Genomic DNA, 25,920 nt, shown 5'->3' on the forward strand with positions numbered 1-25,920 from the left:
GAAGAACGTCTTGCGAAGCGTCGTGCTAAAGATGCAGCTCGGCGACGCGACAACGTTCTGCCTCGCAGAGTGGTTCCACGTCATCTGTCACCGATGAATCTCAACACCTGACTGCTCAGGAACGCCGAAATGCTATCAGGCGAAGGCAACGCGCCGAAGAATCCCCAGAAGTACGCGCACACCATTGCTAATGCAATTTACCCGGTTTAACGAAAGCTAAACCACTGCCAATTTTTTTTTCTGGATGATATTTATAAAGCCGCGTCCTTTAACACCCTAGGCACACCACAACTTTACTGGGAGCCCCTTTCAGAGCTCCTATATTGTTTATTTCACCAGCAGTTTCGGCAATGGTATTCCCTTCGTCGGGGCATATTTGCATGGCAGAGTTCCATCAGTGTAGTCCCCTTTATATTCTACAGATAAAAAACGCTTAGGATCTCCGGGTTGAGGAACTAAAGCAAAGTAAAATCAAAATAGATCTATCACGGCCTTTTGCTGTGATTTTTTTTTCACCAAGCGATATTTTATTGGGCGATGTACGCGGAGAAAAATAAACCACCTGGCATTTATAATCTCAGCGTTTTGGCATTTTAGCACAGGGCGCATATTAGACGACGCATTGTGCATGAACCGTCATTTCTGACGACAGGCACACACTGAGGCAGGAAAATACTGTTGCGGATCTGGTTATCGTAGCAAGCCGCTCTCAAAGTGGCGAATCCAACCAGGGTGCCCAGGTTCCGTTGTTGTTCTCGGGGAATCCGGCGGGATCCTTCGGTGCTGTCATCGGTGGTACCGCTACGGCGGCGTACGAAGCAATGCGCTGCTTGAGGGCCTCCACAATCTGTTGGATGTGCAAGCGAAAATTAGCACGCAATATAGTGTGCATCTGAAACCAGCCAGTAGAAGGATAGGAATATTAACGTTAGGGCTGGATTCATTCGCTTCCTCACAGAACACTAGGATCCGCCAAAGGGGACAAGAATGCTTGTTTTAACCACGTTTCCACTACTTTTCTCGCCCTAAGAGGACGCATAACACATGTGACACAAAACAAACAAAAACACGTCGCACAAAACAAAGTTAACAAGGGTTAAGAGGAAGCTTCAGTCCGCTAGCCAAATCCCTCTCAACACTGGTTTGCTTTGTTTTGTGTCATTCTGTCTCCCGTTATTTGTTAGCAATTTGTTAGCACAGAGCTACAACGGGGCTCCGTCTTAGCGCTGATTTGGAGAACAAATGTCTGCTATAGTTCGTCAGGCCGATGGGATTCTTACGCAGAATCACAGTATGCAGGGTCACCACTACGCGGCTCTGCACGCTCCATCCAGTTAGAGTTCCTGTATATGCTCCCGCAGGGAGCTACTTCCAGTTACTCTCGGTTAAAATCGAATCATGCAGTGGCAAAAAAAGAAATGTTCCGATGAGCACATTTCGCTCTTTCGCAATGGCAACGTTGTGCATACTAGTGCAGATAGTAATCGTTAACTAGAATCCTTGAGTTATTAAAAAGCGCATAATTAAGCCTCGCTTCTCATTGTGCCCATGCACTGAAAGAGTGGTCCATGCAGCAAATACATAGCGCGTATCAGAATCAATCAGTCGCCTGCTAATACTTCCGCGATTGTGAAAACACAGCAATTAAGAATTGAAGCTTTCGGTCCAAGCACTAAGTCATGTTTAGCGTACCTCTTACATATGAAGCAGATTGTATTTCAACTCTTCCTTGAGAAAGACGCTGGGAAATTAGACTAGTCTAGGAAGGAGAGAGTTGCGCGTTTATTTTCCTGTTGAAATTACGGCAGCAGTGTGCGTAACGCAAAGCCTTTGTCGGAATGGTTGGTCATGACATCGCCATTGTCCCAGATCTCTGGAATGCGAGAGGAACTATTGTCCTCACCCATATTAAAGTTACGACTTCGACGCCGATGTTACAATAGCCCCACCACATGGGCTAGAAACAAATCCCTTGGGCTCCTTAATTTGTCAACGGCTCTATATGACACATTGGGCGCTGCAAGGTAAAATGGGTCGCAGGTAATAGCTGTGTTTTTAGACAGCCCTTTGAACCTCTTTAATTGTTTTGTTTCACGATTTGCCCTTTGCCACCTCTACAAGTGACCGATCTCCAGTACAAGTGACAAGTGAGTACAAGTGACCGATCCCCAGAGCGGCAGAATGGCAATGCGTGGCGCTGGAATTGCAAGAGAAAGCAGCAAACGAGAGCGAAAGGCTGTTCCCATGCTCTCCAGTCTAGGGGAAGCTAGCAGCATGTCATCGCTTGGACAAAATGCTTTGTTCTCTTTTATTGATGAAATGCTCTTGCAGTAACACGCTAATAAAAATCGATATAGCCGTTAGAGACGACAACGCTATACTTCGCGACAACGTTTCCTGACAATGCTGCCAAAGATGCAGAGCGCCAACCCGCAGTGTCTCTTCCTGCGCTACCAGTATAGTCCCCGGTTGCAGTTAATATCTACCTCTTAAAATGTAATATATTTAATACTCTTCATTGGAGGCATATGTTTACCACAACTGCTAATTTTACTATTGGAAATTCACAGAATAACCGCTTTCATTGATCACCACGTCTTGATTTGGCAAGGACTGTGCTTAGGCACATCCAGTTGCAAGGCGCTTCCAGAGATGGAGCCAGCTGCACCAGCGACGTAGTGTTCCTATGTGAAGTGAAACGTGGAACACTACAGCGACGCAGCGAGCAACCGTCGAGCGAGAAATATGCGTGGCGGCCGTTCCACCCCCTACGACCGAACTATTGGCTGGGTGGAACATTTGCAGACTTTCCGCTCCTTTGCCTTTTCCTTAACTGCCATGTAAATTTGTCGCCGAGTGTAGAAAGCCAATGTTCCGAGTCATGCACTGCGGAATAACGCCTGAACTGGCCCAGCGCCACTGCCACGCTTGGGAAATGGAGCGCTGGGCAAAATTTGCTTTCTGCGGACCTCCCCTAGCTGTAAACATCGGAGCGCCCTGCCACTGCCGTTATCAGCAACTTCGCAAACCACAGGGCCGCGCGATGGATTAGCACCCTTCCGGTTGTCTGTCACTTGTGCATTTTTACTCAGAACTGCACTCAACGACGGAGAGATTAAGCCAAGCGCTAACTTCTCAATGGCTGATCTTGTGCTCAGTTTACTGCTTGTCGCACCCATACTCACCGCGTATTCCCTCTTTTTCGTGCGTTTTTTTTTTATGTGAGGCTACAGAGTACAAACATCCGTACTAACCTTAGGATGCGAGCTTGCAATGTTGTTCAGCTCGCAGGGATCCTGGACAATATCGAACAGGTATACAGAGTCCCCCTCTGAAAAGTTCTCCTTAGTCTTTCCACATTTCAGAGTAGCTGTATCTCTCCAGCCCTTGGGTAAGTTCAGATGCTTTGTTCCGTAGAAACGCCGTAGAGTCTTCGCCGCCCTTGACTGAGCGAGCAGCTCGTCGAGGTCGTCGTACGGACGACTGCCGCCCGGTATGGGATAGCGCAGGTTGAACAGGCGGGTGCCGTCCAGTACCAACTTGTAATCCTGATGGCGAATGCCCGAGGCATTCAAAATCCACTTGTCGTAGTTGTAGACCATCTCGACGCGAGGTGAGGGCAGCCCACGAGACAATGTTTTCCACATGTCCCTTCCATCCATTTTCCCCAGATCCGCTACGTCGCCTCCTGAAAACGAATGCCACGCAAGGGTAAGGCCAGCGGCGAAGCGTTTAACTTGCTATGACAGCGACCGAAGTGCCATCGTGAGTGCAATATGATCGATGCGTCCTTTCACAGCAACCGCTTTGTCTTGTTAACGCAGCGAACAGCGATGTGGACAACGATATGGCAGAAACAAGGCACAAGAGCACTAAGCGTTGGCGTTGACAACATTGCTTCAGAAACTGGGCACTGGAGCATAGGCCGCCACCGTACATTGAGTAAATTGGGATTGACGATGAAACAGTCGAAAACGCGCTTAACTGGCTCTCTGGGTCAGTGGACACCTCAACTGCGCTTTCAGGTTCGTGGCGTTGGTGTTCACCTGTAAAACAAAAACTGCTTTCGCGCAATATTTCATACTTAATGCTAAACCGCTAGCCATTTTCTTAGTTGCATCCTAATATATCACTGTTGCCGCGGTGGCTCACTCGTTATGGTGCCCGTATGCAGATCCGAAAGACGCGGGTTCGATCCTGGCCACGGCGGTCGCATTTCGATAGAGGCGAAATGCCAGAGGCATGTGTACCATGCGATCTCAGAGCACTTTAAAGAAAGCGAGGTGGTGGAAATTATCCGGAGCCCTCCACTGCAGCGTCCCTCTAGCTTGAGTCGCTCGAAGGCCATAAACCCAGTCCACCGCTCCATGCGCGCGGCGCAACTGATACTTCCTCTGATATTATATTAAGCGACTCCAAAACAGCCATTCGCAATTTCGCGAGCGGCCGTATAACATCTACCTCACTCCGCATCCTTCAAAACACCCCCCTTCCGATCAGAGAACTTGAATTGATCAGGGTCCCGGCCCACTCGTCTAATCCGGGGAACGAGGCGGCTCACGCGCAAGCCCGAGGTTTCGTCGACCGCGCAGTGAGCGCGCCCTCTGACCAGAATTTCACGAGGGACGGGTTCATCTCATTTCATCACATCACCCATGACTTTAGGCTGCAGAGGCGCGCATATCCCCCTCCCCACAAATCGTTAACAAAAACGCAGGAAGTTACCTGGCGCTGTCTGCAAACACGCTCCCTTCTCAATGCGGCACTGCTTGCCCTCATGTACCCTGGCCAGTACAACCCAAACTGCCATAAATCTGGTGAAAGGGCAACATATGACCTCATTCTGTGGAATTGCGCAGATGATCCGCCTCCGGCGGAGTTGATACAGCTCCTTTCTCCCGAGCGGTGGGAGGCCGTGCTGGTTAGCTCGGACCCCAAGATTCAAGTGCGGGCAATCGAGCGGGCCAACGAGGTTGCCGCTAGCCATGGGCTAGCGGCCATCTAGTACGTGCCTCCGCAACCTGCTCTCGACACAATAAATGTTTTACAATCCAATCCGCTTCGCCATACTCTCTCAACTCCTTCTAAGGTAACCTCCGTCGGCTTGTGCAATTCACCGCTCTCGCCCCAACCTATTCCTTCCGCGCTAGCCGCATTCTAGGTGGTTCATTTAGTAACCACTAGCAAGTTACGCATACTCTCCTTTCACCGTAACCATTCTTTGTTTGCGCATTTCCCTGCTGTCCAGTACCTCCCTCCTTTCATCGTAACCACATTCCGTAATAAGGGAGTAATTACTTATTTGGAACAGTCCGCAGGGACAGGACAAAGTCGAGAAACACAAAGACACAGCACTGGACACACGACACAGTGCTGTGTCTGTGTGTTTCTCGACTTTGTCCTGTCCCTGTGCACTGTTTTAAGTAGAAAAATGAGCCAACTGGCCCCACTACTTCCGATGATACTTATTTGGCATCCACTCAAGTGCAGCCATATGGCTACAAAGGAAAGTTATACAGTTTCCACAGAAACTTTCTCGTTAAAGAAAAATCCGCCCTGGTCCGGGGTTCGAACCCGGAACCCCCACTTCACCGGAGCAGTCGGTCTACGAGCTGAGCGAACCGGGACGTCAAGCATCTGGTAAGAAGAGAGCGAATTGATCAATAACTCGAAATGGGAACAGTGTCGGTGAAATGTTTAGGGGAACCTCCAAGGTGTCGTAGATTTGTAATAAGGGGGCAATTACTCACTGGCGCCCACCCAAGCGCAGCCATACGGCTACGCTCTCGCTGTGCCCTCCTTCTGCTATAATCCCCTTCCTTCACTTTTCCTATGGTTACGGCTCTGCGGTTAAACAGACTTATACTATTCCTACGACGCTAAGGCGAAGAAACCAAGTTCTCACTCTAAAAGAAAAGGATGGTAGAGGGTTTTCAGTGCAGTGGAAGGCATGAGACATCCGCAGTCAACCAGCGGTCAGTTATCCACATGGGCCGAGACGGTGGCTATTGTCTCCCGCTCACGTGCGTATTTGGACCCATACCACTCTCCTTCAACTGAATATACAGAATTGGTCGTAAGCTTGTTATTTACTGTGCAATTGATACCAAACAAACATTTAACTACCATCATTGGTGTCAGTTTTCACTTGCTGCTTCTCAATTTCGGGCTTAATGGCAAAACGCACTTTTTTTTTTACTCATCAGCTGTTCTTCTGCGTCCGGAAAAATTCATGCTGCATTACGTATCCCGTAACAGGGAGAGAGAAGAAGCTTTTATTGTCCACTGGTGTGGGCCACCTTTTCTAGCAGATCAGGCTTTGGGCCGACAACTTCTTAATGGAGACATCGTAATATTTTGCATGGGTTTTTTTTATTGGCTCATCAGCACAGTAATTACCGGGGATAATTTTGGCACAGGCACTGCACATTCTCCTCGCGCTGTCATACAACTTCGCTTTCAAAGAACATTACGCCGGCTCTCATTCTGCCTCTAGTCAAAATATCCATTAATCATGACGACATTTTGCTCTATTCTTTGCCGCAGTGAGACGCTGGCTGGGTGTGAGGCTGTTTTCACCGATTGTGTAATTTACCTCCGTCACACATTACCGTCCTGGAAGACCATGTGCCCGCCCAAGAATGTTGCAGCTACTGGCTTCGGTCGCTTCGGTCCACTGAAACTTTTCTTTCTATCGCCGGCGCGACCTACAAGAACCTCACAGTTAGCTCCCACAATTTCAGTTACCTCCCACAACTAATTTGTTATCTCTAATCTAATAACTTTTTAACAATACTTGTCATGTTAACCAATATTTCTACTTTCGCAAAATGAATTCTAGGTATTCTTTCATAACCTGCATGATTGATCACGTTTCGACAGAGTCGAATGCTTTCTCGTAATTCGTGAAACCTATATGGAGGGTGGTTAAATTCTGCGCTTTACTCTGTCACTTTACTTATGGCATGAATTTGATCTATCATTGAGTATCCTTTCTTAAAGCCAGCCTGGTCCTTTCCTGAGGTTTATCTTTTTCGACTAGCGAATACCTTAGTAAATGCCTCGTAAACAACGAAAAGTAAGCTCATCGGTCTGTAATTGCTCAAGTCCATGAGGTGTCGCTTGTCATGAATGTAGATGATGTCAGCGTCGTTCTTTTGAGATTGTGGTATTCTCGAGGTCGTCACGCACCGTATATTGAAGGCGGCAAGTTCTTGTACATTGTCTCCACCATCCATCAAAAACTATGCCGTTACTTGACACACACACACATCACTTTCACTTCTGTTTCAAAACATGCATTCAGAACTTGAATTTTCCTGTGGTCTTTATCATCTTCACCATATTAACCTCATTAAAACTCTCGAATCTGTTCAGAGCCGGGTTGTTAATAAATCTAATTTATAGCCGTTTACCAGCTTCCAAAGCGTTTTGGTAGAGTGTCCTAGTTGCGCAAAATCACCGATCTCTTTTATGCCATACGTGTTCGTTGCTTCTCCCCTAATATAATCCTATCAGTCTAAATCATTGTCCTTCCCTTAGAAACCGCCCTAACACCATCTCCTAAGGTACTGCATGCTTATATCCTGACGTCATGCTTCTGAGGAAATTTCAAGAGCAGAAACCTGTGCACCCACCGCCTATTGAGTACAGCGTGGGCACCCAGTCCGTGATGTGCATCAACTGGTTGGACACCGTGCGGTTGCACTTGAGCAGGGGACTCCAGATGAAGGCGGCAGACCTAGTGGCTCCTTCCCAGAGCGCGCCTTTTGCGCCGCGCAGTGGCCAGTTGAAGCTGCGGGAGGCGTGGGGGCCGAAGGGGGCACCACCGTTGTCGCTGCTGAAAACGACGACGACGTTGTCCAGCATGCCGGCATCGCCTAGCGTCTGGAATACCTTGCCTACAGACTGGTCGAGCACGTCCACCATCCCTGCAATACACAATGAGTGCACGCTGGCGTGAATTGTTTTTGTAACTGCAGTCATTCAGCCGGAGAATTTGATTTGATCCGCAAGGGCACTTAGACACGTGAAAAGACGAGCACGAATTCAAATAGGAGCTCCCTGAGCCAGGAAAATTTGGTATCAGGCGCTTGCCGCAACGAAGACCACACGCATCTGTTCTCTACAACGATATTGAATGCCACTCATGCAAAGAAACAGCTGTTTAAAGAGTGATTGGTATTTGTTTTTATCAAGAAGTGCACGGCGTTTGCGTGGAATGATCCACAACTGATTACGCAAAACTCGCCAATAGCCTCTTCCCATTGTTTGCAATCTTTGTGACTTAAACCATGTTTTAAGCTGGCAAATACATCACCCAGCCGCATTAAGCGGCTTGCTCGCGGGCGCGTGTGTCACTTTGGCGTCCAGTGCAGCCGTTCAATTCTCTGTTTGGTACGGAGCTAGACCGCTACGTCAGCTGGGTGACGCTACCTCTGAGGCGCCCTAAAGTTGCGTATCTTGCTCTCCAAAGCTACGAAGTTATGAAGGAAAGCCGCCGCTGATGCATCGGGCAACCATTTTTCTCTTAGTGGTTAGACTCTCTCAGTTCGCTCATTTTCTAGCTCTCGAAATCACTTCAGTCTAAGAAAAAATGATATTGCAGTAGTGAGTGATGCAGATTCTAAGCAGTGCGCAAATCCCGCTAACTGTAGTAAGCGTTAGCGGGATTTGAGTGTAAGCCTTCTTTGATTGGACACACTATATGTAACCTGTTGCCAAAGGCTATACAGGGGCATAAATTTAAAATAATCACGAAAAGAAGAAAACTAAACATACCCGTGTTGACAGTACTGCACACGGCAAGCATGTAACAGAATATTAACTTTATTTCTGACATGTGAAGGTCACTGACTGCTCACTGACACTCGTCTCTTCATGGAGTACGATAATAAAAGTGTCGATAGGCCCATCAATTTCCAGATGGTTACTTACGAGAGCTATTACATTACTGGCGGACGCAGAATCCTTCATATTGTAGTAGAAATGTTTTGCTGCTACTATTACAACTGTACGAGCGGAATTTTTGGTTTGGTTTTTGTTGGGGTTTTACGTCCCAAAGCGACTGAGGCTATGAGAGACGCCGTAGTGAAGGGCTCCGGAAATTTCGACCACCTGGGGTTCTTTAACGTGCACTCACATCGCACAGCACACGGGCCTCTAGAATTTCGCCTTCATCGAAATTCAGCCGCCGCAGCCGGGATCGAACCCGCGTCTTTCGTGTCAGCAGCCGAGCGCCGTAACCACTGAGCCACCGCGGCGGGGAAGTGCGTCAGCCAGCCGTCTACCCCCTTGATATCTTATGAAATTCGTCATCTTTTACATTTCTATGGTCCGTAGGAGTATGACATCAACGAGTTCATAATGTATGTATTTCTTTGTTTCGGTAGTTACCTTTGTATATATTTGTATGTATATATTTGTTTTGGTGGTTACTGTTTGGTTTCTTGGGGTTTAACGTCCCGAAGCAACTCAGACTATGAGGGACGCCGTAGTGGAGGGCTTCGGAAATTTCGACCACCTGGGGTTCTTTAACGTGCACTGACATCGCACCGTACACGGGCCACTAGAATTTCGCTTTCATCGAAATTCGGCCGCCGCGGCCGGGATCGAACCCGCGTCTTTCGGGCCAGCAGCCGAGCGCCGTAACCACTGAGCCACCGCGGCGGGGCGGTGGTTACTGTGAGGATGTATGTATTTAATTCTTTTGGTGGTTACTTTAGATTTTATGCTAAGCATATTAACGTAGGTTTCGGGCCTTCGCGCGACGCCCGGCGGTGGCCACCATTGACCTTCAAGTGACCTTCAAGTGACCTTCAAGTGACCTTCAAGTAGGTCACGTGACATGACGTCACGTGATGACGTCACACCGGCTGCAGATGGGGCCTCATATCGCGCCGTCGGTCGCCTCCCGGCGGTGGCCACCATTGACCTTGAAGTGAGATCACATGATGTGACGTCACGTGATGACGTCACACCGGCTGCAGATGGGGCCTCATATCGCGCCGTCGGACGTCGCCCGGCGGAGGCCTCCACGCTTCGGTTGGCGCCGGCGGCGCCACCATCGCTGCATCACGTGATATGTGACGTCACGCCAGGGATGAGGCGGCGCGCGCCCGCCGTCGCGTCAGTCTGTGCCCGCAACAGCGCCAGCGTCTTTGCGCCGGGCGTGTATGCGGTCAAGATGTCTCCAAACGCTAAGGACATGCTTCGCATCCACTGGGCTTAAGTTAAGCCTCCAATTTTTAATTTTGCGACTGTCTAAAATAGATGTATGTTTTATGTTCGTTCAAGCCAGCCTTTGTTCAAGCATAGTTCAGTTGTCAGTGCCCCTCCTGTCATTTTCTGCAATATGAACTGGTGGGCGAGTTGGTCTGACATATCTTAGTGAAGCAGCGCAACGGCACAAGGCCAAGGGAAGAAGAGGACAAACACAGCGCTGAACTGACAACAAATGTTTATTCCGGATGCTAACTGTCGTGACTGTTCATGTTACCCAGAATTCAAAAACAGCCAAGTTGTTACCAAACACAAGGATAAGCTTACACGAGAGATTATTGAGGCATCTGAGATCATGAAGCTGGGTGCGAATTGTATCAGCACTCCTTCCGTTGCCATCTCGGTGAAAGAGCACAACTTCCTCTTCTTCCCTTGGCCTTGTGCCATTGCGCTGCTTCACTAAGATTCCTGCAATAAGTCTTTATGCATGTCCTGCCATAAGTATTTCGCTAAGTTGGCACCATGCCAACCATAGCACGATTACTATTATGATGATGATAATGTCCTCAGGCTTAACGGCACATACCCACGGCGGGGGATTCGCCAGGGTGCACGATTTATCTCCACTGTTGTTGCTGTTGTTCGCTCAAACACGATCTCCACTGCCATAGCCTCGGCAAGCTTCTTTCCTTGCGTTCTTTGAGGATAGGCTCTGAGGTCCGAGCTTTTACCTAAAGCGGGAGTCGCATGTAAGCGAAAAAGAGGGCGACGCGACAAGGCGGCGCGACGAAAGCGTTCATGGTTCGCTCTGTCGCGTACTGGGGAAGACGGATGCACGCGACAGCGCGAAACCGACGGCAACGCGAAACGGCGACAGCGCTCAGTGTTGCTGGCACAGCACACCGCAAAGGTATTAGCAAATGCAACAACAGTGAAAAAAATTGCAATAATTTGAACCGGCCGCCGTTAAACCCGCCACAAGATAAAAGCCACAAATAAAAGATAGTATAATTCTAGTTCTGTGTGCATGCTTTCCTTGTAAGGCAAATCTGCTACGCGGCAGCGCGTATTTTCTAGCGAATGATAACGATCGCACGACGAGAGCTAAGACCACATGCATGAAACAAATGAGCGCTTTCGCTTCGTAAATATCCACTCTGCGTACGGAAGCAGTTAGCAGTACATGAAACCAACTCATTGAAATTGTTTACAAAACTGGTGCGCCTGGTGCACCGACGGCTTGTGCAACTCGGCGCCAAGCCGCATCAAATGGCCGCGATGTTTGTAGTACCTGTGGTGCAGGTCCCAAAGGACCTGCTCGCACCCAACGGCGTCAATAACGCGCTGATTGAAGTTCTGGTTGGCCATCGTTTTGTAGGAAGCGCGAATACGCGATGATCGCAATGCAACGCTTCAAAACAGAAAAAAAAGCACGCGAAATGACCGGCAGTGACGGACGCTGAGCGTTCATGCGATTGGCTGATCGCGCATGCACTTTCGGGCGAACGGGCGAAATTTTCAATTTCGGCAGATCCGAGCGACGAGCCAAGCGACACATACATTTCTGTTCGCGCGAAGTCTTCGCGCGCCGCGTGTCGCCGTCGCATTCGCGTGAGTTTTCGCGTACATGCAACTCAGCCTTAATTCGCACCGGACACAATATCACATCGCGAATCGCATTAAGCTGAAAAATTATATTTCACCTCAAAGATTGCTAGTGCCGAGAGGCAGCGCGAGAGGGCCTACATTTAAAATGTTTACCATTTCTCGCAAAACACAAAGCGGTAATGTTTTGCAGATACAAACACAACCACCTGGTCTACCTAACGTGGTCGTTTATGCTAAATAGATACATGAGGCGAGGGTCAATTTAACACAACTAAAACACCAGTTCATTAAGACGTTCTTCAAGCAACGAATCAAATATGTGGCAGTAACCAGCGCATCAAATAGTAAACAGATGGCTTCCTTTACCTGCGAAAATGGTTCTGTTCTCCTCTCCTATGTAGGGAAACTTGTCGATATTCTCCTGCGGCGCCTGGAAGGGTGCATATTCTTCCGCACCGTGTGGGGCCTGATGGCTGAGCAGCAGAAACAGCGGCTGCGAAAGTGATTCATTGTGAATCGTACAATCTTCAGGCAGAAAAGTGTACATGCCAAAAATGTGTTTAATAGAAAATTTTTGCCAAGATTTTTAAATCAGAGTAGTACACATATCAATACCTTTGACTTGTTTCTGTTAGCGATGAGGTACTGCGCTCTTTCCGTGTACAGCGTAGTGGAATATTTTCCGCTTTTCGACCACAATGGTTCAGTGTTGAGCCAAAAATCAAGACCCGTGTGGTTTTTCTGGAATAGAATAAAGGTAGCACTGAACTATCACTAATTTCACCGAAAAAGAAATTGCAGGGGACACTTAAGCTAAGCCTTAAAGGTATGTCGTGACAGTGTTGATGGGTTAATGCCCGTATATGCAGAATTGGTTATTCTCTACTTTACATGCATATAACCCCGGGACTCCTCAAACAATTCCTGGCGCAGTGGTGCAGTGGTTAAGCGATGCGCCGCTGCCCTGCGATGGCAGGTGCTGCCGCCGGTGCGACCCGGGTTGCTCAACCCCTCGCGACAAATCATTAATTTAACCACCAACTGTCACGGTGGCAAATTTGCTCACAATCTGCTGGCCAAGTTGGGACAACGTCTCAAGGTCATCTGATCTACTTGGCCTATCCGACACCAAGGTTGCCCACCTATCTTGCGTTTCTGGGGATTTTTCGCTGATTTTCTCTCACGGCCACCGACGCCGACGACGATGCCGGCTTTTCTGCAATACGGATTTTCTGCAAACTGCTCAGCGCTGCCCAAGACACGAACGCAGCAGAGAAATCAAAGTTGCAGGACTCTACCTTTAGCTGACAGCCCTTCTCAAAGGCGACATGCCCACCGGCTAACCTCTGCAGAGTGGCCAGTGACTGGACAGGTTGCGAAGCGAAGTTTCCCAGCTGTACGAAAAAAGAGCTCCGCCCGTACCCTCTCCCGCATAGAAATAGATATCTACACATCCTCACCCTCGCAAAGCTGAGAAATTCTTTACAAATCCTGCTTGCTGAATCTACCGCGAGAGCCACCAGCGCCACTCCATGGAAGCCCTGTGAACCCGCGTGTCGCGCAGCGCGTACGTCAGGGGCACAGGAAATTGTACACGAGCTTCGAACGCTTCAAAAACAAAAAACAATCACACGCATCTAAAGTAAAGTAGGAGTTATGTATGCCTCAAGTATTCCACAGATGAAAAAAATGACAGTTTTAACTCTGTTAAACCTAGTATAACGTGCGAAAGCGCTTCATTTCGTATTAGCTTGACTATCGCCAAAACATTGCCTTATCTTCCCCTTCGAATTCGCTTAACTCTTGCCTAGACAGTCTTACATTGTCCTCCAAGACAATTTCTTTTAAACTTTTCTGTACCACGTGACCTTCACCCCAGCCACCCCCTACCCGTCATTTCATCTCAGAGATCAAGTGTCAAAGGTCGAGGCTTCAGAGGCCCACCGGCTTTTTCTGTATTGCTAGTGAAGTGCTTTCAAAATAAAACCGGAAACGTCACGATATAACGAAACTATCCTGATATGGTTTCAGACCATCGTAGTTTGACTGGGAGGAATTTGACCTCTGAGCTCAACGAAATGAAATTTCTATGTGCACGTGTCGCGCGTGAAAGAAAAAAAAAAGCTTCCGCCGTCTGTGCTGACGTGGCGCCTAGCTCTCTTTTCAGATTCGCAGTCGTCACCAGGAGTGTAGAAGTCCCAAAGAAGTGGGCGCTGCGGCGATGCGAAGATGGTGAAGGTAAATAGGTTAATCGCAGGGTATTCGAAGAGATGGCAACATGCCCCATCTGTGTACTCAGATTTAACTTTTACATATACTGTACTCTGCGGTAAAGGCTATGTGGTGATCAACTGGCTGTTCAGTGTTCAATACTCAAGGCGCTTTCTTCCGATAGAACAACCCACGCCCCGTAAATGTTCACCGTAAAGGACACATTTGGAACATACGTATGTGATGGTGTGGGAGTAGTAGTCTTCCTCTCCGTTGTAGAAGCCAAAAAAGCTGTCGAAGCCTCGACGTATTGGCGTGAAATCATCTGTGTAGTATCCAAGGTTCCACTGCGCACAGGAAGTTAAAGTCAATTTTTCATAATTCTGAATTACAAGCAAGAACAATACCCCACACCTTTTGAATCAGCTGTCGACACATGGGCTATAGCCTGGAACACCAGGAGCCAGCCGGCATACTACACACCTTACACACCGCAATGCGGACGCAGGACGTCCTTAATAGAGAAATTTAGCATAGCGGAGACGCATTAGCGTAGACCTATACCGGTTTACCGGATACCTCCTGCGCACGCACCGTGGTATGGGTGTGGCAAGGAGGGGTCCCGTCTTTCCCCACCCATACCACTGAGCGTGCGCATGGTTTCTTTAAGCAAATTAGTTTTGTACGTCTATGCTTTCGCACCCCGGTGGCACAGTAGCAAACTTGTCTTAACAACCAATCCTGTCGGTGCCAATGCCCAAAGTAAGAAACAATTAGGAGGAAAATAATTACGATAACATCATTACGTGTACGAAACTCCCTTTTAAGTCATCCTCCAGTTGTGGTCACTGAAGAGTGACGTCTAGTCAAGGCCGAAAACGCTCCTCCTTCAGTCGTTACTAAACACGAACTGCTGCATAAATATTCACTGCGCCAAACTACGGCATCGGTCCTTAATTGTCAGAATTTTCAGTGTTGTTTTACCGTGCTACAACTTGTTCGGCGAAAACAGAAGCCGGAGGCATGTGAGCGGGCTTATCTCATCGATGTGAGAGGCTTCTAGGAGGAAAGAGCTTTAATTTTATGCTCCATACAAGCCAAAATAAAGTTTTGTAGCTTCTGAATTTCACGATGCTCTTCAAGAACGTTGTCAAGACACACTACACAGAACGGCGACGCCGCGAAACGCAGCAACGGGCGCCGAAGAGCTGCGCCCTAAAAATAAAAACTCAAAAGAAGAGGATAAAAAAGGCACATCACAGTGAAATCCACAGTCACAGGCAGGCAGACAAAGCACAGCGTGCAGTCCACGAAATAAACAAAAAAAAATGAGAACACCTAAGTCACAGTACAGTAATTGTTGAGGTGCCCCCTCTTGGTTCTAAAAATTTCCAAGCATCCTGTACGGGCTACCCACTATTTCGACCGCCAACTGCCAGTGCGGTCGGTTAGTGCATGTCGAAACATACATACCTAAGGAGATCGTAGGTGAACGGCGCTGTCGCGGAAGCGACACTGTGGCTACGGTTGGCTAACATTTTCAGTATCCCATGCACCGTAACAAAACGGAAGGTTAATTTGCTACTCATGAGACGGCACCTCAGAGAGACGCACCTTTCCAATGAGGTGAGATTCGTAACCAAGTTCTTGCAGGTACTGCGGCAGAATACGCAGGTTCAATGGTAATCCCCATGGTTCAGCTACGTCCACCGCGAGGCCTTCCATACCTAAACGATAGAGGCAGAGAAACAACGCAGTTTAATAATTTCGTACTCTTCTGTGAATATTTGATTCAACAGCTAAGGTACAAATATTCCTGCGTAACTGTTTTCATCCTGTCCTGAATAGTAACTACGCCTTTTCTCGATAGTCTTCATTCCTATGCGTACTTCTCTCGAGGGGCTGCTGAGAAGTCACTAAAAAATAGGTCTGACGAAAGATTAGCCTCTTTTAGAAGCCGCTGATGCTGTATTATAGCGTTAAAATTTCAGGGTTCCATCTGTGATAAAATCAAGGCACGCTTTGACATAAATCTCACCTATTTCGCCCCTTACAAAAAAATGTAAAAAGTACAGTGTGACGAGACGTGAAACACGATGGTACAAAACCAATAAATAACGTAACTTAAAAACACTTCGAAAGCACTGGTCGCTGTTATATTGCTTCATCAATTTCACTGTACTCGCCATGGCATGACAATGGTACTTGGAAAACGGCATCAAGCTGTTTCAAATTAATGCGGTCTTAGTAATTTTGGTGTCCAGTTAGCCAATCTTCTCTCCATGATGTCCTTCGTCCTTCTGCTATAGCTCCCAGGCAATGAGTCACAGTAAGCTTTCTGATAACACCTCAGTGAGCACTGAGGTGTTATGTATATTCGCAAGTTTTCTGATCACCGTGATCCAACCAGTGAAGAAAGAGCCGATGGGGTGCAATACACAACACAGTTTACGGGACCAAACGAGTACAACAGGATAGCTAAGCGGGCGAGTTGGTGATACATTATGCAAAAAACAGTGCGAACAAACGGGGACGAAAGGAAGAATACACAGGAACAAGCGCTGACTCTCAACTAAAGTTTAATCACAGGAAACACGCTTATAAAAGGAAACACAAAACAAAAAACACCAAAACCAGAACGCACGTGCTATTAAGTGATATCCAGATATGCAATTTCACAGTCACGCAGGAGCAGGGACGGTATGCTGACACACAGTCATGCTTTCTTTGCCTTATTATACGCCTCAATGATTTCCCTGGTCAACTGGTCGGGGTGTTTGTACAAAATGTCAGTACAATGCAAGGGCGGGAAACAGGATTGACACTCTCGGCAATGGTCACCTAGATTAGTGGAGCGATTAGATTCTAATGAATTGAGATGTTCTCCGAGTCGTGTTAATACAACGTCCCGTTTGCCCAATGTATATCTGACCACAGGACAGGGGGATTTTATAAACTACCCCTTTGGAGCACGGCACAAATCTTTTATCGTGCTGAACACCACAAGACGCTACAGATTTCTTGGGATTGCGGGACTTATTTTCTACCGCTGAACTCGGAGAACATCTCAATTCATTAGAATCTAATCGCTCCACTAATCTAGGTGATCATTGCCGAGAGTGTCAATCCTGTTTCCCATCCTTGCATTGTACTGACATTTTGTACAAACACCCCGACCAGTTGACCAGGGAAATCATTGAGGCGTATAATATGGCAAAGAAAGCATGATTGTGTGTCAGCAAACCATCCCTGCTCCTGCGTGACTGAGGTTGCGTTGCATATCTGGATATCACTTAGTAGCACGTGCGTTCTGGTTTTGGTGTTTTTTTGTTTTCTGTTTCCTTTTATAAGCGTGTTTCTTGTGATTAAACTTCAGTTGAGAGTCAGCGCTTGTTCCTGTGTGTTCTTCCTTTCGTCCCCGTTTGTTCGCGCTGTTTTTTGCAAACAAGTACGCCTGATAATACACATCATTTTTTTTTAATTGGCTAGCGCAAAAGAACTTGAGAGCTGATGAAGCTTGCGGACGCAGAATGCCATATTTATATTCCTAGCCTATGGCGATTCTAAACATTGAACACTGTCTACGCATGTCCCCTCCTTTAGAAATGAGCAATACCACTGCCCACCATATCTGAGGACACCACCGGCGTCAATCCTTCCCAGCTACATTAGCGATGCAAGCATAGTGCTTTGCACCAATACACTGAACTATGCCGAACTTTTCCTTTCTACACTAACATGATAGGCATGCAGGGCTGTTGCCCGAGATTTGTTTGCATAAGAGCACCTGTGCGCAACGGGTAAATTCCTGTCATGAGAGCCGCCCTCGAAGGTGTGCAGGCTGGCTGGGCGTAGTAGCTGTTTAGTATGATGCCGTCCGCTCCCAGGGCGTCCAGGTTGGGCGTGGGAATCTGAGGGCAGCCGTGGAAGCTCACGTCGCACCATCCCTGCGAAAGACCGCGATCGCCATTGAGCATACGGGTGGAGTCGTGTCTAGTCAGCACCGCCGCCACACTCTATTTTCCTTTAGTGCTTTTTCTTTTTTTGCTAATTGGGCTACGCATGCAGGCCTCGAGAAAGCCATTCACTCAGGTTCGCAATTCAAAACACCAGAAGTTATTTTTTTGCAGGCCAGCACAAAATTTTGTGCGAAATGTCCCATTGGTGGAAACTTACACTTTGTGGAAGCCTCTTCTTCCCCGTCCGTCTCTACGCTACCGACGCGTCGGGAGTTCGGGCTCCGTCCAGCGTCGCAAGCGGCGCTCTCGACGCCTTCCCTCACATACTCCCGAAGATTGGTTTGTCCAAAAAATTGGACGCGCTCGGGAAGACCCGTCCGCCATTCTCAAGGCCCGTTCACACTTGGACATTCGGCGGCGAGAGCGAGCGGAATCCGTCGTCGCGGCAGAAAATCCGCCGAAATATCTAGCGGAAAGTCCGATCGATCAAGGACCGATTTCTGCCACCGGAAAAAATTCCGCTTATTCTCATCGGCCAATAGGACGGCGAGTACGAAGTTGCATTCCCGTGGAGACAAACATGGCGGCGCCCTTCGATGCATGACGCCTCGCTTCGGACTGGATTCGTCGTTGTTACTGCCTTTTCAGCGCGTTCACTGGCCATAAATGGGCACTTGTCTTTCGCTTCGTCTCATCTCGCCCATAAGAAAACCTACGAGTAATAAATTTGCTTCAGTTTTTTTTTTATTTACAGTAATCATTCTGCCCCCTTTAGGCTTACGAGGGGAGTCGATTTGTTGACAATGGTTCCCCTCCTGACCTCTATATGGCGCCACTAGGCTAAACATCGGTGCGACCCTGTTTTAAAAGCGAGATAGGAGATAGTTAGAAATGTCGTAACGTGCGGCAGAATAGCTGCATTTAGCCTACGTAAGCGTACATACGGTTATGGTACGTAGACAGCATCGATTAGCCACTTGCCATATTTGTGTACGTCGTGAGCAGACGACACGCAGACGACGAGCGGCGACGGGGTGGCCGCGAAGTGTGAACGAGGCAGATTTCAGAGGCGGCGGATTTCGCTGGCCGTCGCCGCCGAAATGCTCAAGTGTGAACGCGCCATCAGTGCGTGGGAACGTTCGCCGCCGAAGTCCGGCTCCTGCCTTTTCTGGTAAGTCAGAAGCCCTTCTTACGGCCTTCGACTTCCGAGGAATGCCTCGGAGATGTTTTACAACTAGCTGGCCCGCTCTGCTTTTTATTTGCGACTATAATAAATAACTTCTGAGTGTACATGTCTTGTCGTCCCTCCCCCTCTGTTCTGATTGAGCGCAAACCACTCCTCAGTTGACGAGCGAAAACGCTGCATCCGTCGAAAGGGAATGCGGGGTCGAAGACTACAAACGAAGCAAAACGCTGTGCTATTATGGAGAACAAAATCTATCTGCAGGAATATGCCGAGGCGCGTGTTACCAAACTAACTGTTTTGAGAAATATTATTTACTGCGTTCTGTAGCGAACATTAAAAAGCATCCCGGCTTCAATACGGTGGTTGCTAAATTCGTCTGCAAAAGGAGGTGACTCCTACTTTGAACACAATCTCCCCTCCCCCCCCCCCCTCCCCCTCCCCGCGATAAAAAAAGACGTCGAATTCGGAATATCACAGTTGCGCACATAGGGCATGGAAGGTTTAAAAAAAAGCGTTCGTACTACATGGGTTTCATGTGGTGAAATAAGTACCGCTTTGATTTGCAACTTAGTTCATTTCAGACTGAAAACTGAAAACTGAAAATCTAGACAATTTAACTTCTACGGCTACGTAGGCAGCTTTCACCTCACTTAAATAAGTAAACCAGCGAACAATCCACATCTGCTGCCCAAAAATACTTCTGCGTTAGTCCTGATCTACAACCAACGCGCCGGCTGGTGCTAAACGAGCACATGTGCAGCATGTGGAAAACGAACTGCGCATCAACTTTGAAAGAATTAAAATTTCATAAAAACGTGCTCGAATACTTAGTCAACCAGAGCGGACGTCAAAACAAGCAAGTGCGGTTCTCATTTTATGATAGTACGCGTTTGTCAGGTGCGAATTCCGGTATGGGGATTGAGAATTCTGAAGTGAACTTCTCAAGGTAGAAATAGTAAACTATTCGCTCACCAGATCGTCAGCTAGGAAGAACACAATGTCAGGTGGCCTTTTCGTACACCGGACCAATGGCAGTAGCAGAAGCAGAATCCTCAGGTAAGACATTCCGGATGTCGGAGTGCTAGGAGGAAGAAAAATTACCACGGCTTGCAGTTTTCCTCACTTCACTACCAAAGCGTTTCTCAAGTTAATCTAGACCTCCTGCTATAATCCTGCTGACAGCGAGCGTACGCACGTAATACTCTCTGATGTCTGCACACTGGTTTCGCTGGCGAAGCTAAGCAATCACGCCGAGCGCAATGTGCAAAGGTTGGTCTTTCGATAACAAGCTAGTTTTATACATTCCATAAGCAAACATTCATGAGGAGCGCTATCTGGCGTTCTCTGCAAACGAATAGCCTACGTCAATGGTGTATTAAGTGAGAAAGGCATGGCGGGCGAAGCTCTCGGCTGCTGGCAGCGTGCAGCTGTGGCACGTGGGCAATCTGCTGTGAGACCGTAAGAGGAAAGGCAGCCCAGCGTTTCGTTGCCATACAAGTTAGGCAAACAAAAAGTGAGTGCTTGCCTTTACAGGCCCTGCCCCTTGACGTCACGCTGTTTACGAACTGAGAGAGGTATAGTGAGTGTCGTACAGTCGGAGCCCATTATTATGACTTCGCATAATATGGGCGATTCAAATTACGGACAGTTTTGGGGGGACAGTGTATCTTCTCGTCGTTAATACGAAAATTTGCTGTATGAACAACGGCCAGGGTGAAAATGCACAGAACCCATCGGAGCCCATGGATTCGTGCTGCGTTAATACGAGCAGAGATCTGAACAAAAGTTCCAATACCTCAATCACATAGTTCCTTTGCGGTGTTTTAAGTGCAGAGAATCAGCGGAAGACAGCGCGAAAGTGAGAGGTTTAAGCGACCACCTTTTTGTTCTTGTTTCGGGGTTTCATGCGGTGTAATTTGGTTTGGTTTACTGGGGTTTAACGTCCCGAAGCGACTCAGCCTATGAGGCACGCCGTAGTGAAGGGCTCTAGCATTAGCGCTTCCATCGAAATTCGACGGCCGCGACCGGGATCGAACCCGCGTCTTTCGGGTCAGCAGCCGAGTTCCATAACCACTGAGCCACCGTGGCGGCCGTTTCATGCAGTATAGTCGTAATGTGCGGAATCGATGCGCCTTTCTATTTAGCATATTTCATGATTGGCTGGACAGAAGCTCTCGAATCAGCCTCTGAGACGTTGAAATACGCGTTCGGAAGCTGTCAACTGATTGGGTAGAGATGTGTTCTACGGTTCGCATGATGTGAACATCCATAGTGACAGATAAGCCATCACGTTCCTCAAGGACCACAGGGGGTGCGACCTGCACAACACTACTTTTAAGTGCAATGACGACCAGCATAATGCATTTTGAGCTCTCTACATTGTCTATTTTCCCATCACTGTCCATCTCTATTTACGGAAGCAGCCCTTAATTACGAACAACAAATCACAAATTGTTTTAATAACATCTTTCTTTTTCTTTTCCTTCGTCATCATCATGAGTAATTCCTCTGCAGGGCAAAGGCCTCTCCTATGTCTCTCCAACTAACCCTGTCCTTTGCCATCTGCAGCCACCGTAACCCCGCAACCTTCTTAATCTCATCCGCCTACCTAACTTTCTGCTACCCCCTGTTACGCTTGCCTTTTCTTGAAATCCACTTCTTAAAGACCAGCGGTTATCATGCTTTCGGATTACATGCCCTGCCCAAGCCTATTTCTTCCTATTGATTACGACTAGGCCGCCGCGGTGGCTTAGCGGTTATGGTGCTCGGCTGCTAACCCAACCCAAAAGACGCGGGTTCGATCCCGGCCGCGGCGGCTAGAATTTGCAGTTTTCCTCACTTCACTACCAAAGCGTTTCTCAAGTTAATCTAGACCTCCTGCTATAATCCTGCTGACAGCGAGCGTACGCACGTAATACTCTCTGATGTCTGCACACTGGTTTCGCTGGCGAAGCTAAGCAATCACACCGAGCGCAATGTGCAAAGGTTGGTCTTTCGATAACAAGCTAGTTTTATACATTCCATAAGCAAACATTCATGAGGAGCGCTATCTGGCGTTCTCTGCAAACGAATAGCCTACGTCAATGGTGTATTAAGTGAGAAAGGCATGGCGGGCGAAGCTCTCGGCTGCTGGCAGCGTGCAGCTGTGGCACGTGGGCAATCTGCTGTAAGACCGTAAGAGGAAAGGCAGCCCAGCGTTTCGTTGCCATACAAGTTAGGCAAACAAAAAGTGAGTGCTTGCCTTTACAGGCCCTGCCCCTTGACGTCACGCTGTTTACGAACTGAGAGAGCTATAGTGAGTGTCGTACAGTCGGAGCCCATTATTATGACTTCGCATAATATGGGCGATTCAAATTACGGACAGTTTTTGGGGGACAGTGTATCTTCTCGTCGTTAATACGAAAATTTGCTGTATGAACAACGGCCAGGGTGAAAATGCACAGAACCCATCGGAGCCCATGGATTCGTGCTGCGTTAATACGAGCAGAGATCTGAACAAAAGTTCCAATACCTCAATCACATAGTTCCTTTGCGGTGTTTTAAGTGCAGAGAATCAGCGGAAGACAGCGCGAAAGTGAGAGGTTTAAGCGACCACCTTTTTGTTTTTGTTTCGGGGTTTCATGCGGTGTAATTTGGTTTGGTTTACTGGGGTTTAACGTCCCGAAGCGACTCAGCCTATGAGGCACGCCGTAGTGAAGGGCTCTAGCATTAGCGCTTCCATCGAAATTCGACGGCCGCGACCGGGATCGAACCCGCGTCTTTCGGGTCAGCAGCCGAGTTCCATAACCACTGAGCCACCGTGGCGGCCGTTTCATGCAGTATAGTCGTAATGTGCGGAATCGATGCGCCTTTCTATTTAGCATATTTCATGATTGGCTGGACAGAAGCTCTCGAATCAGCCTCTGAGACGTTGAAATACGCGTTCGGAAGCTGTCAACTGATTGGGTAGAGATGTGTTCTACGGTTCGCATGATGTGAACATCCATAGTGACAGATAAGCCATCACGTTCCTCAAGGACCACAGGGGGTGCGACCTGCACAACACTACTTTTAAGTGCAATGACGACCAGCATAATGCATTTCGAGCTCTCTACATTGTCTATTTTCCCATCACTGTCCATCTCTATTTACGGAAGCAGCCCTTAATTACGAACAACAAATCACAAATTGTTTTAATAACATCTTTCTTTTTCTTTTCCTTCGTCATCATCATGAGTAATTCCTCTGCAGGGCAAAGGCCTCTCTTATGTCTCTCCAACTAACCCTGTCCTTTGCCATCTGCAGCCACCGTAACCCCGCAACCTTCTTAATCTCATCCGCCTACCTAACTTTCTGCTACCCCCTGTTACGCTTGCCTTTTCTTGAAATCCACTTCTTAAAGACCAGCGGTTATCATGCTTTCGGATTACATGCCCTGCCCAAGCCTATTTCTTCCTATTGATTACGACTAAGCCGCCGCGGTGGCTTAGCGGTTATGGTGCTCGGCTGCTAACCCAAAAGACGCGGGTTCGATCCCGGCCGCGGCGGCTAGAATTTCTTTGGAGGAGAAATTCTAGAGGCCCGTGTACTGTGCGATGTCATTGCACGTTAAAGAACCCCAGGTGGTCGAAATTTCCGGAGCCCTTCACTACGGCGTCTCTCATAGCGTGAGTCGCTTTGGGACGTTAAACCCCATAAACCAACCAACCATTTCGACTAGGATGTCATTAACCCGCGTTTGTTCCCTCACCCACTCTCCGCGTTTCCGGTCTCTTACTCGGTCTCTTTCTTTCCACAGCTCGCTGCGTTGTCCTTAACTTAAGCTGAACCCGTTTCGTTATCCTCCATGTTTCTGCCCCGCAGGTGAGCACTGGTAAGATGCAGCTGTTGTATACTTTTCTCTTGAGGGATATTAGTAAACTGCCATTCATTATCAGAAAGAACCTGCCATATGCGCTCCCCCATTCTTATTCTTCTAGTTATTTTTCCTCTCATGATCCGTATCAGCCGTCACTACCTCTTCCAATTACAGGTATTCCCTTGCCACTTCTGGCTCCTCGCTACCAATCATGAACTGCTGTTTCCTTGCGAGACTGTTTAACGTTGGTTTGTTTTCCTGCATGCTAATTTTTATACCCACGGATGGCTCACTTTACAGACAGACCTGCTCGGGTGACCAAGGTGCCCATATTAACGAGGCAAGGCTATACGCATGTTCGTTAATTGCGACCAATTACATTATTAAAGCGATGATGAGAAGCTGGTAACATTAAATGAACGGAACCATTTTAAGGGTATGCATGCACAGAGAACAACTCCATCTAATGGGATCACCTGAGTAAAGAGATTATTTGGCTCTTTTCGCGTATGCTACCGTTTCTTGGGCTCATCGTGATCATCGTTTGGAAGTGAATGTCTATGCATCAGACTCAGAAACCCGCGAATAAAATTGTTTTCACAGCACCGCGATTAGCTTACGAAGACTGCCGGGGAGAACTATACTTGTTTTTGATTATTTTCACCTTTTCTGCCACACAAATTTGCGTTTTCTGTGAAAGGACCTTGCTGTAGTTGAAACACAGTAATTTTTCATTATATGCCAGTTTCGATTTGTCTCCGCTATCATAAAATTCTTTTACTCAAACTTAGTTTGGTCAGGTGCAGAGTAATGTGGATGATGCTGATAAATGAGATACGGCGTCGATGGCTGGCGCAGGATAGAGCCAAATCTGCAATACGTTAGCATACATGGACCACCGCGTGGTGTTCTCCTACGGCTTCTAAATTTAAAACACGCGCCACCTCTCGCGAGCTGGTCCTTAATGGTTTAGGCTCAATTTGTTTATTCCTTCGTGAAGGAGCTGGTAATCAGGCCACAAGTCACCACGTAATCCTGTGCCTATTACTTTTTTCTGCGAAGATAATGTTCTTGCATCAATGTAGGCAATGTTGTCTTACTTATCGCCTCACCGACCCGCTAAATTGGTTTCTAGGCACCAGAAGAAACCGGGTGCGTTCACTGCTGGGTATCAACAAGCTTGCAAGGAAACAGAAAACGTTCTTTGCTTCATTATCGACTGTGAATGAAATAGCTCATGGCTAATATGAGAACTTTGCTCTCTACATGAACCCTTTGCTGCATAGCATTCATGAAAAAAAAGAGCTAAGATACGCGCAGCTGCTCTAACGTGTGTCTCCAGTGATACTGCATTAACAAAAATAACACGTACGAAAAGCACCCCTGCAGATCTCACTCTACAGCCGCCGAAAAGTAAGTTCACTTCACGAGGTAACACCAGCTTGGAATATACACGAAGATCACTTTGTGCACAACTGATAATTGACGTTTAACCGAAAACCTCGACCTCGAAGGATATATTGCGTTTTAGCACAAACTTACCGGCTTCAGGCCCAGCTGCTGGCGTTTACAACGCTTGGCATAAAAGCTATCCCTTCGCTCAACGTGACTGCCAGTAACAAAAGCACTCCTGGCGAAGGCGACACTGTACTGAACTAAAGTTACTGCGCAGACCTCAGCATAAACGAAGCGGCTAGGAAAGGTAATTAAATAGCTAGCTCTGCAGGATGGCTTCTACCGCTTGGCATATTTATAGGGCTCGCACAGGGCGGCAACCGCACCTGTGTCCGCTCCGCCGCGCTACATGTGCAGTCAGGATAGTCCTGAGGACATCGGCACAGAAAATGTGCTTTGCGCAAAATTTACTCTTTATAACTACCGCCGTGTTTCTTTGTTGC

General features: G+C 47.8%; 1 protein-coding gene across 3 annotated transcripts; it reads right to left on the minus strand.

The window, feature by feature from the left end:
• Positions 1-340: 340 nt before the first annotated feature.
• On the minus strand, positions 341-25,583 carry LOC149341992 (arylsulfatase B-like). Of its 3 annotated transcripts, none has more exons than XM_089544290.1 (10): positions 25,565-25,583; positions 20,158-20,266; positions 17,828-17,987; positions 15,655-15,767; positions 14,277-14,387; positions 12,445-12,570; positions 12,196-12,322; positions 7,638-7,931; positions 3,255-3,688; positions 341-847 (listed from the first exon to the last, which is right to left on the minus strand). In XM_089544290.1, the coding sequence occupies exons 2-10, from the start codon at positions 20,248-20,250 to the stop codon at positions 710-712; spliced, it is 1,596 nt and encodes a 531-aa protein (XP_089400416.1). In that variant the 5' UTR covers positions 20,251-20,266; positions 25,565-25,583; the 3' UTR covers positions 341-709. The 3 variants fall into 3 exon arrangements, with proteins under 3 accessions (XP_089400416.1, XP_089400414.1, XP_089400415.1); XM_089544288.1 differs by lacking the exon at positions 25,565-25,583 and adding an exon at positions 20,549-20,665; XM_089544289.1 differs by lacking the exon at positions 25,565-25,583 and adding an exon at positions 20,381-20,540.
• Between the last annotated feature and the right edge of the window lie 337 nt (positions 25,584-25,920).

Source organism: Amblyomma mixtum, chromosome 5 (assembly GCF_055824585.1).
Source record: "Amblyomma mixtum isolate Tamu chromosome 5, ASM5582458v1, whole genome shotgun sequence".
Lineage (NCBI taxonomy): Eukaryota > Metazoa > Arthropoda > Arachnida > Ixodida > Ixodidae > Amblyomma > Amblyomma mixtum.

Coding starts and splice junctions, on each gene's coding strand:
- LOC149341992 (XM_089544288.1), bottom strand. CDS start 20,577: ATGCCTTTCTCACTTAATACACCATTGAC. Junction 15,768..17,827: donor AATTTACCCGTTGCGCACAG/GTGCTCTTATGC, acceptor TCTATCGTTTAG/GTATGGAAGGCCTCGCGGTG. Junction 12,323..12,444: donor CTAACAGAAACAAGTCAAAG/GTATTGATATGT, acceptor TCACTTTCGCAG/CCGCTGTTTCTGCTGCTCAG.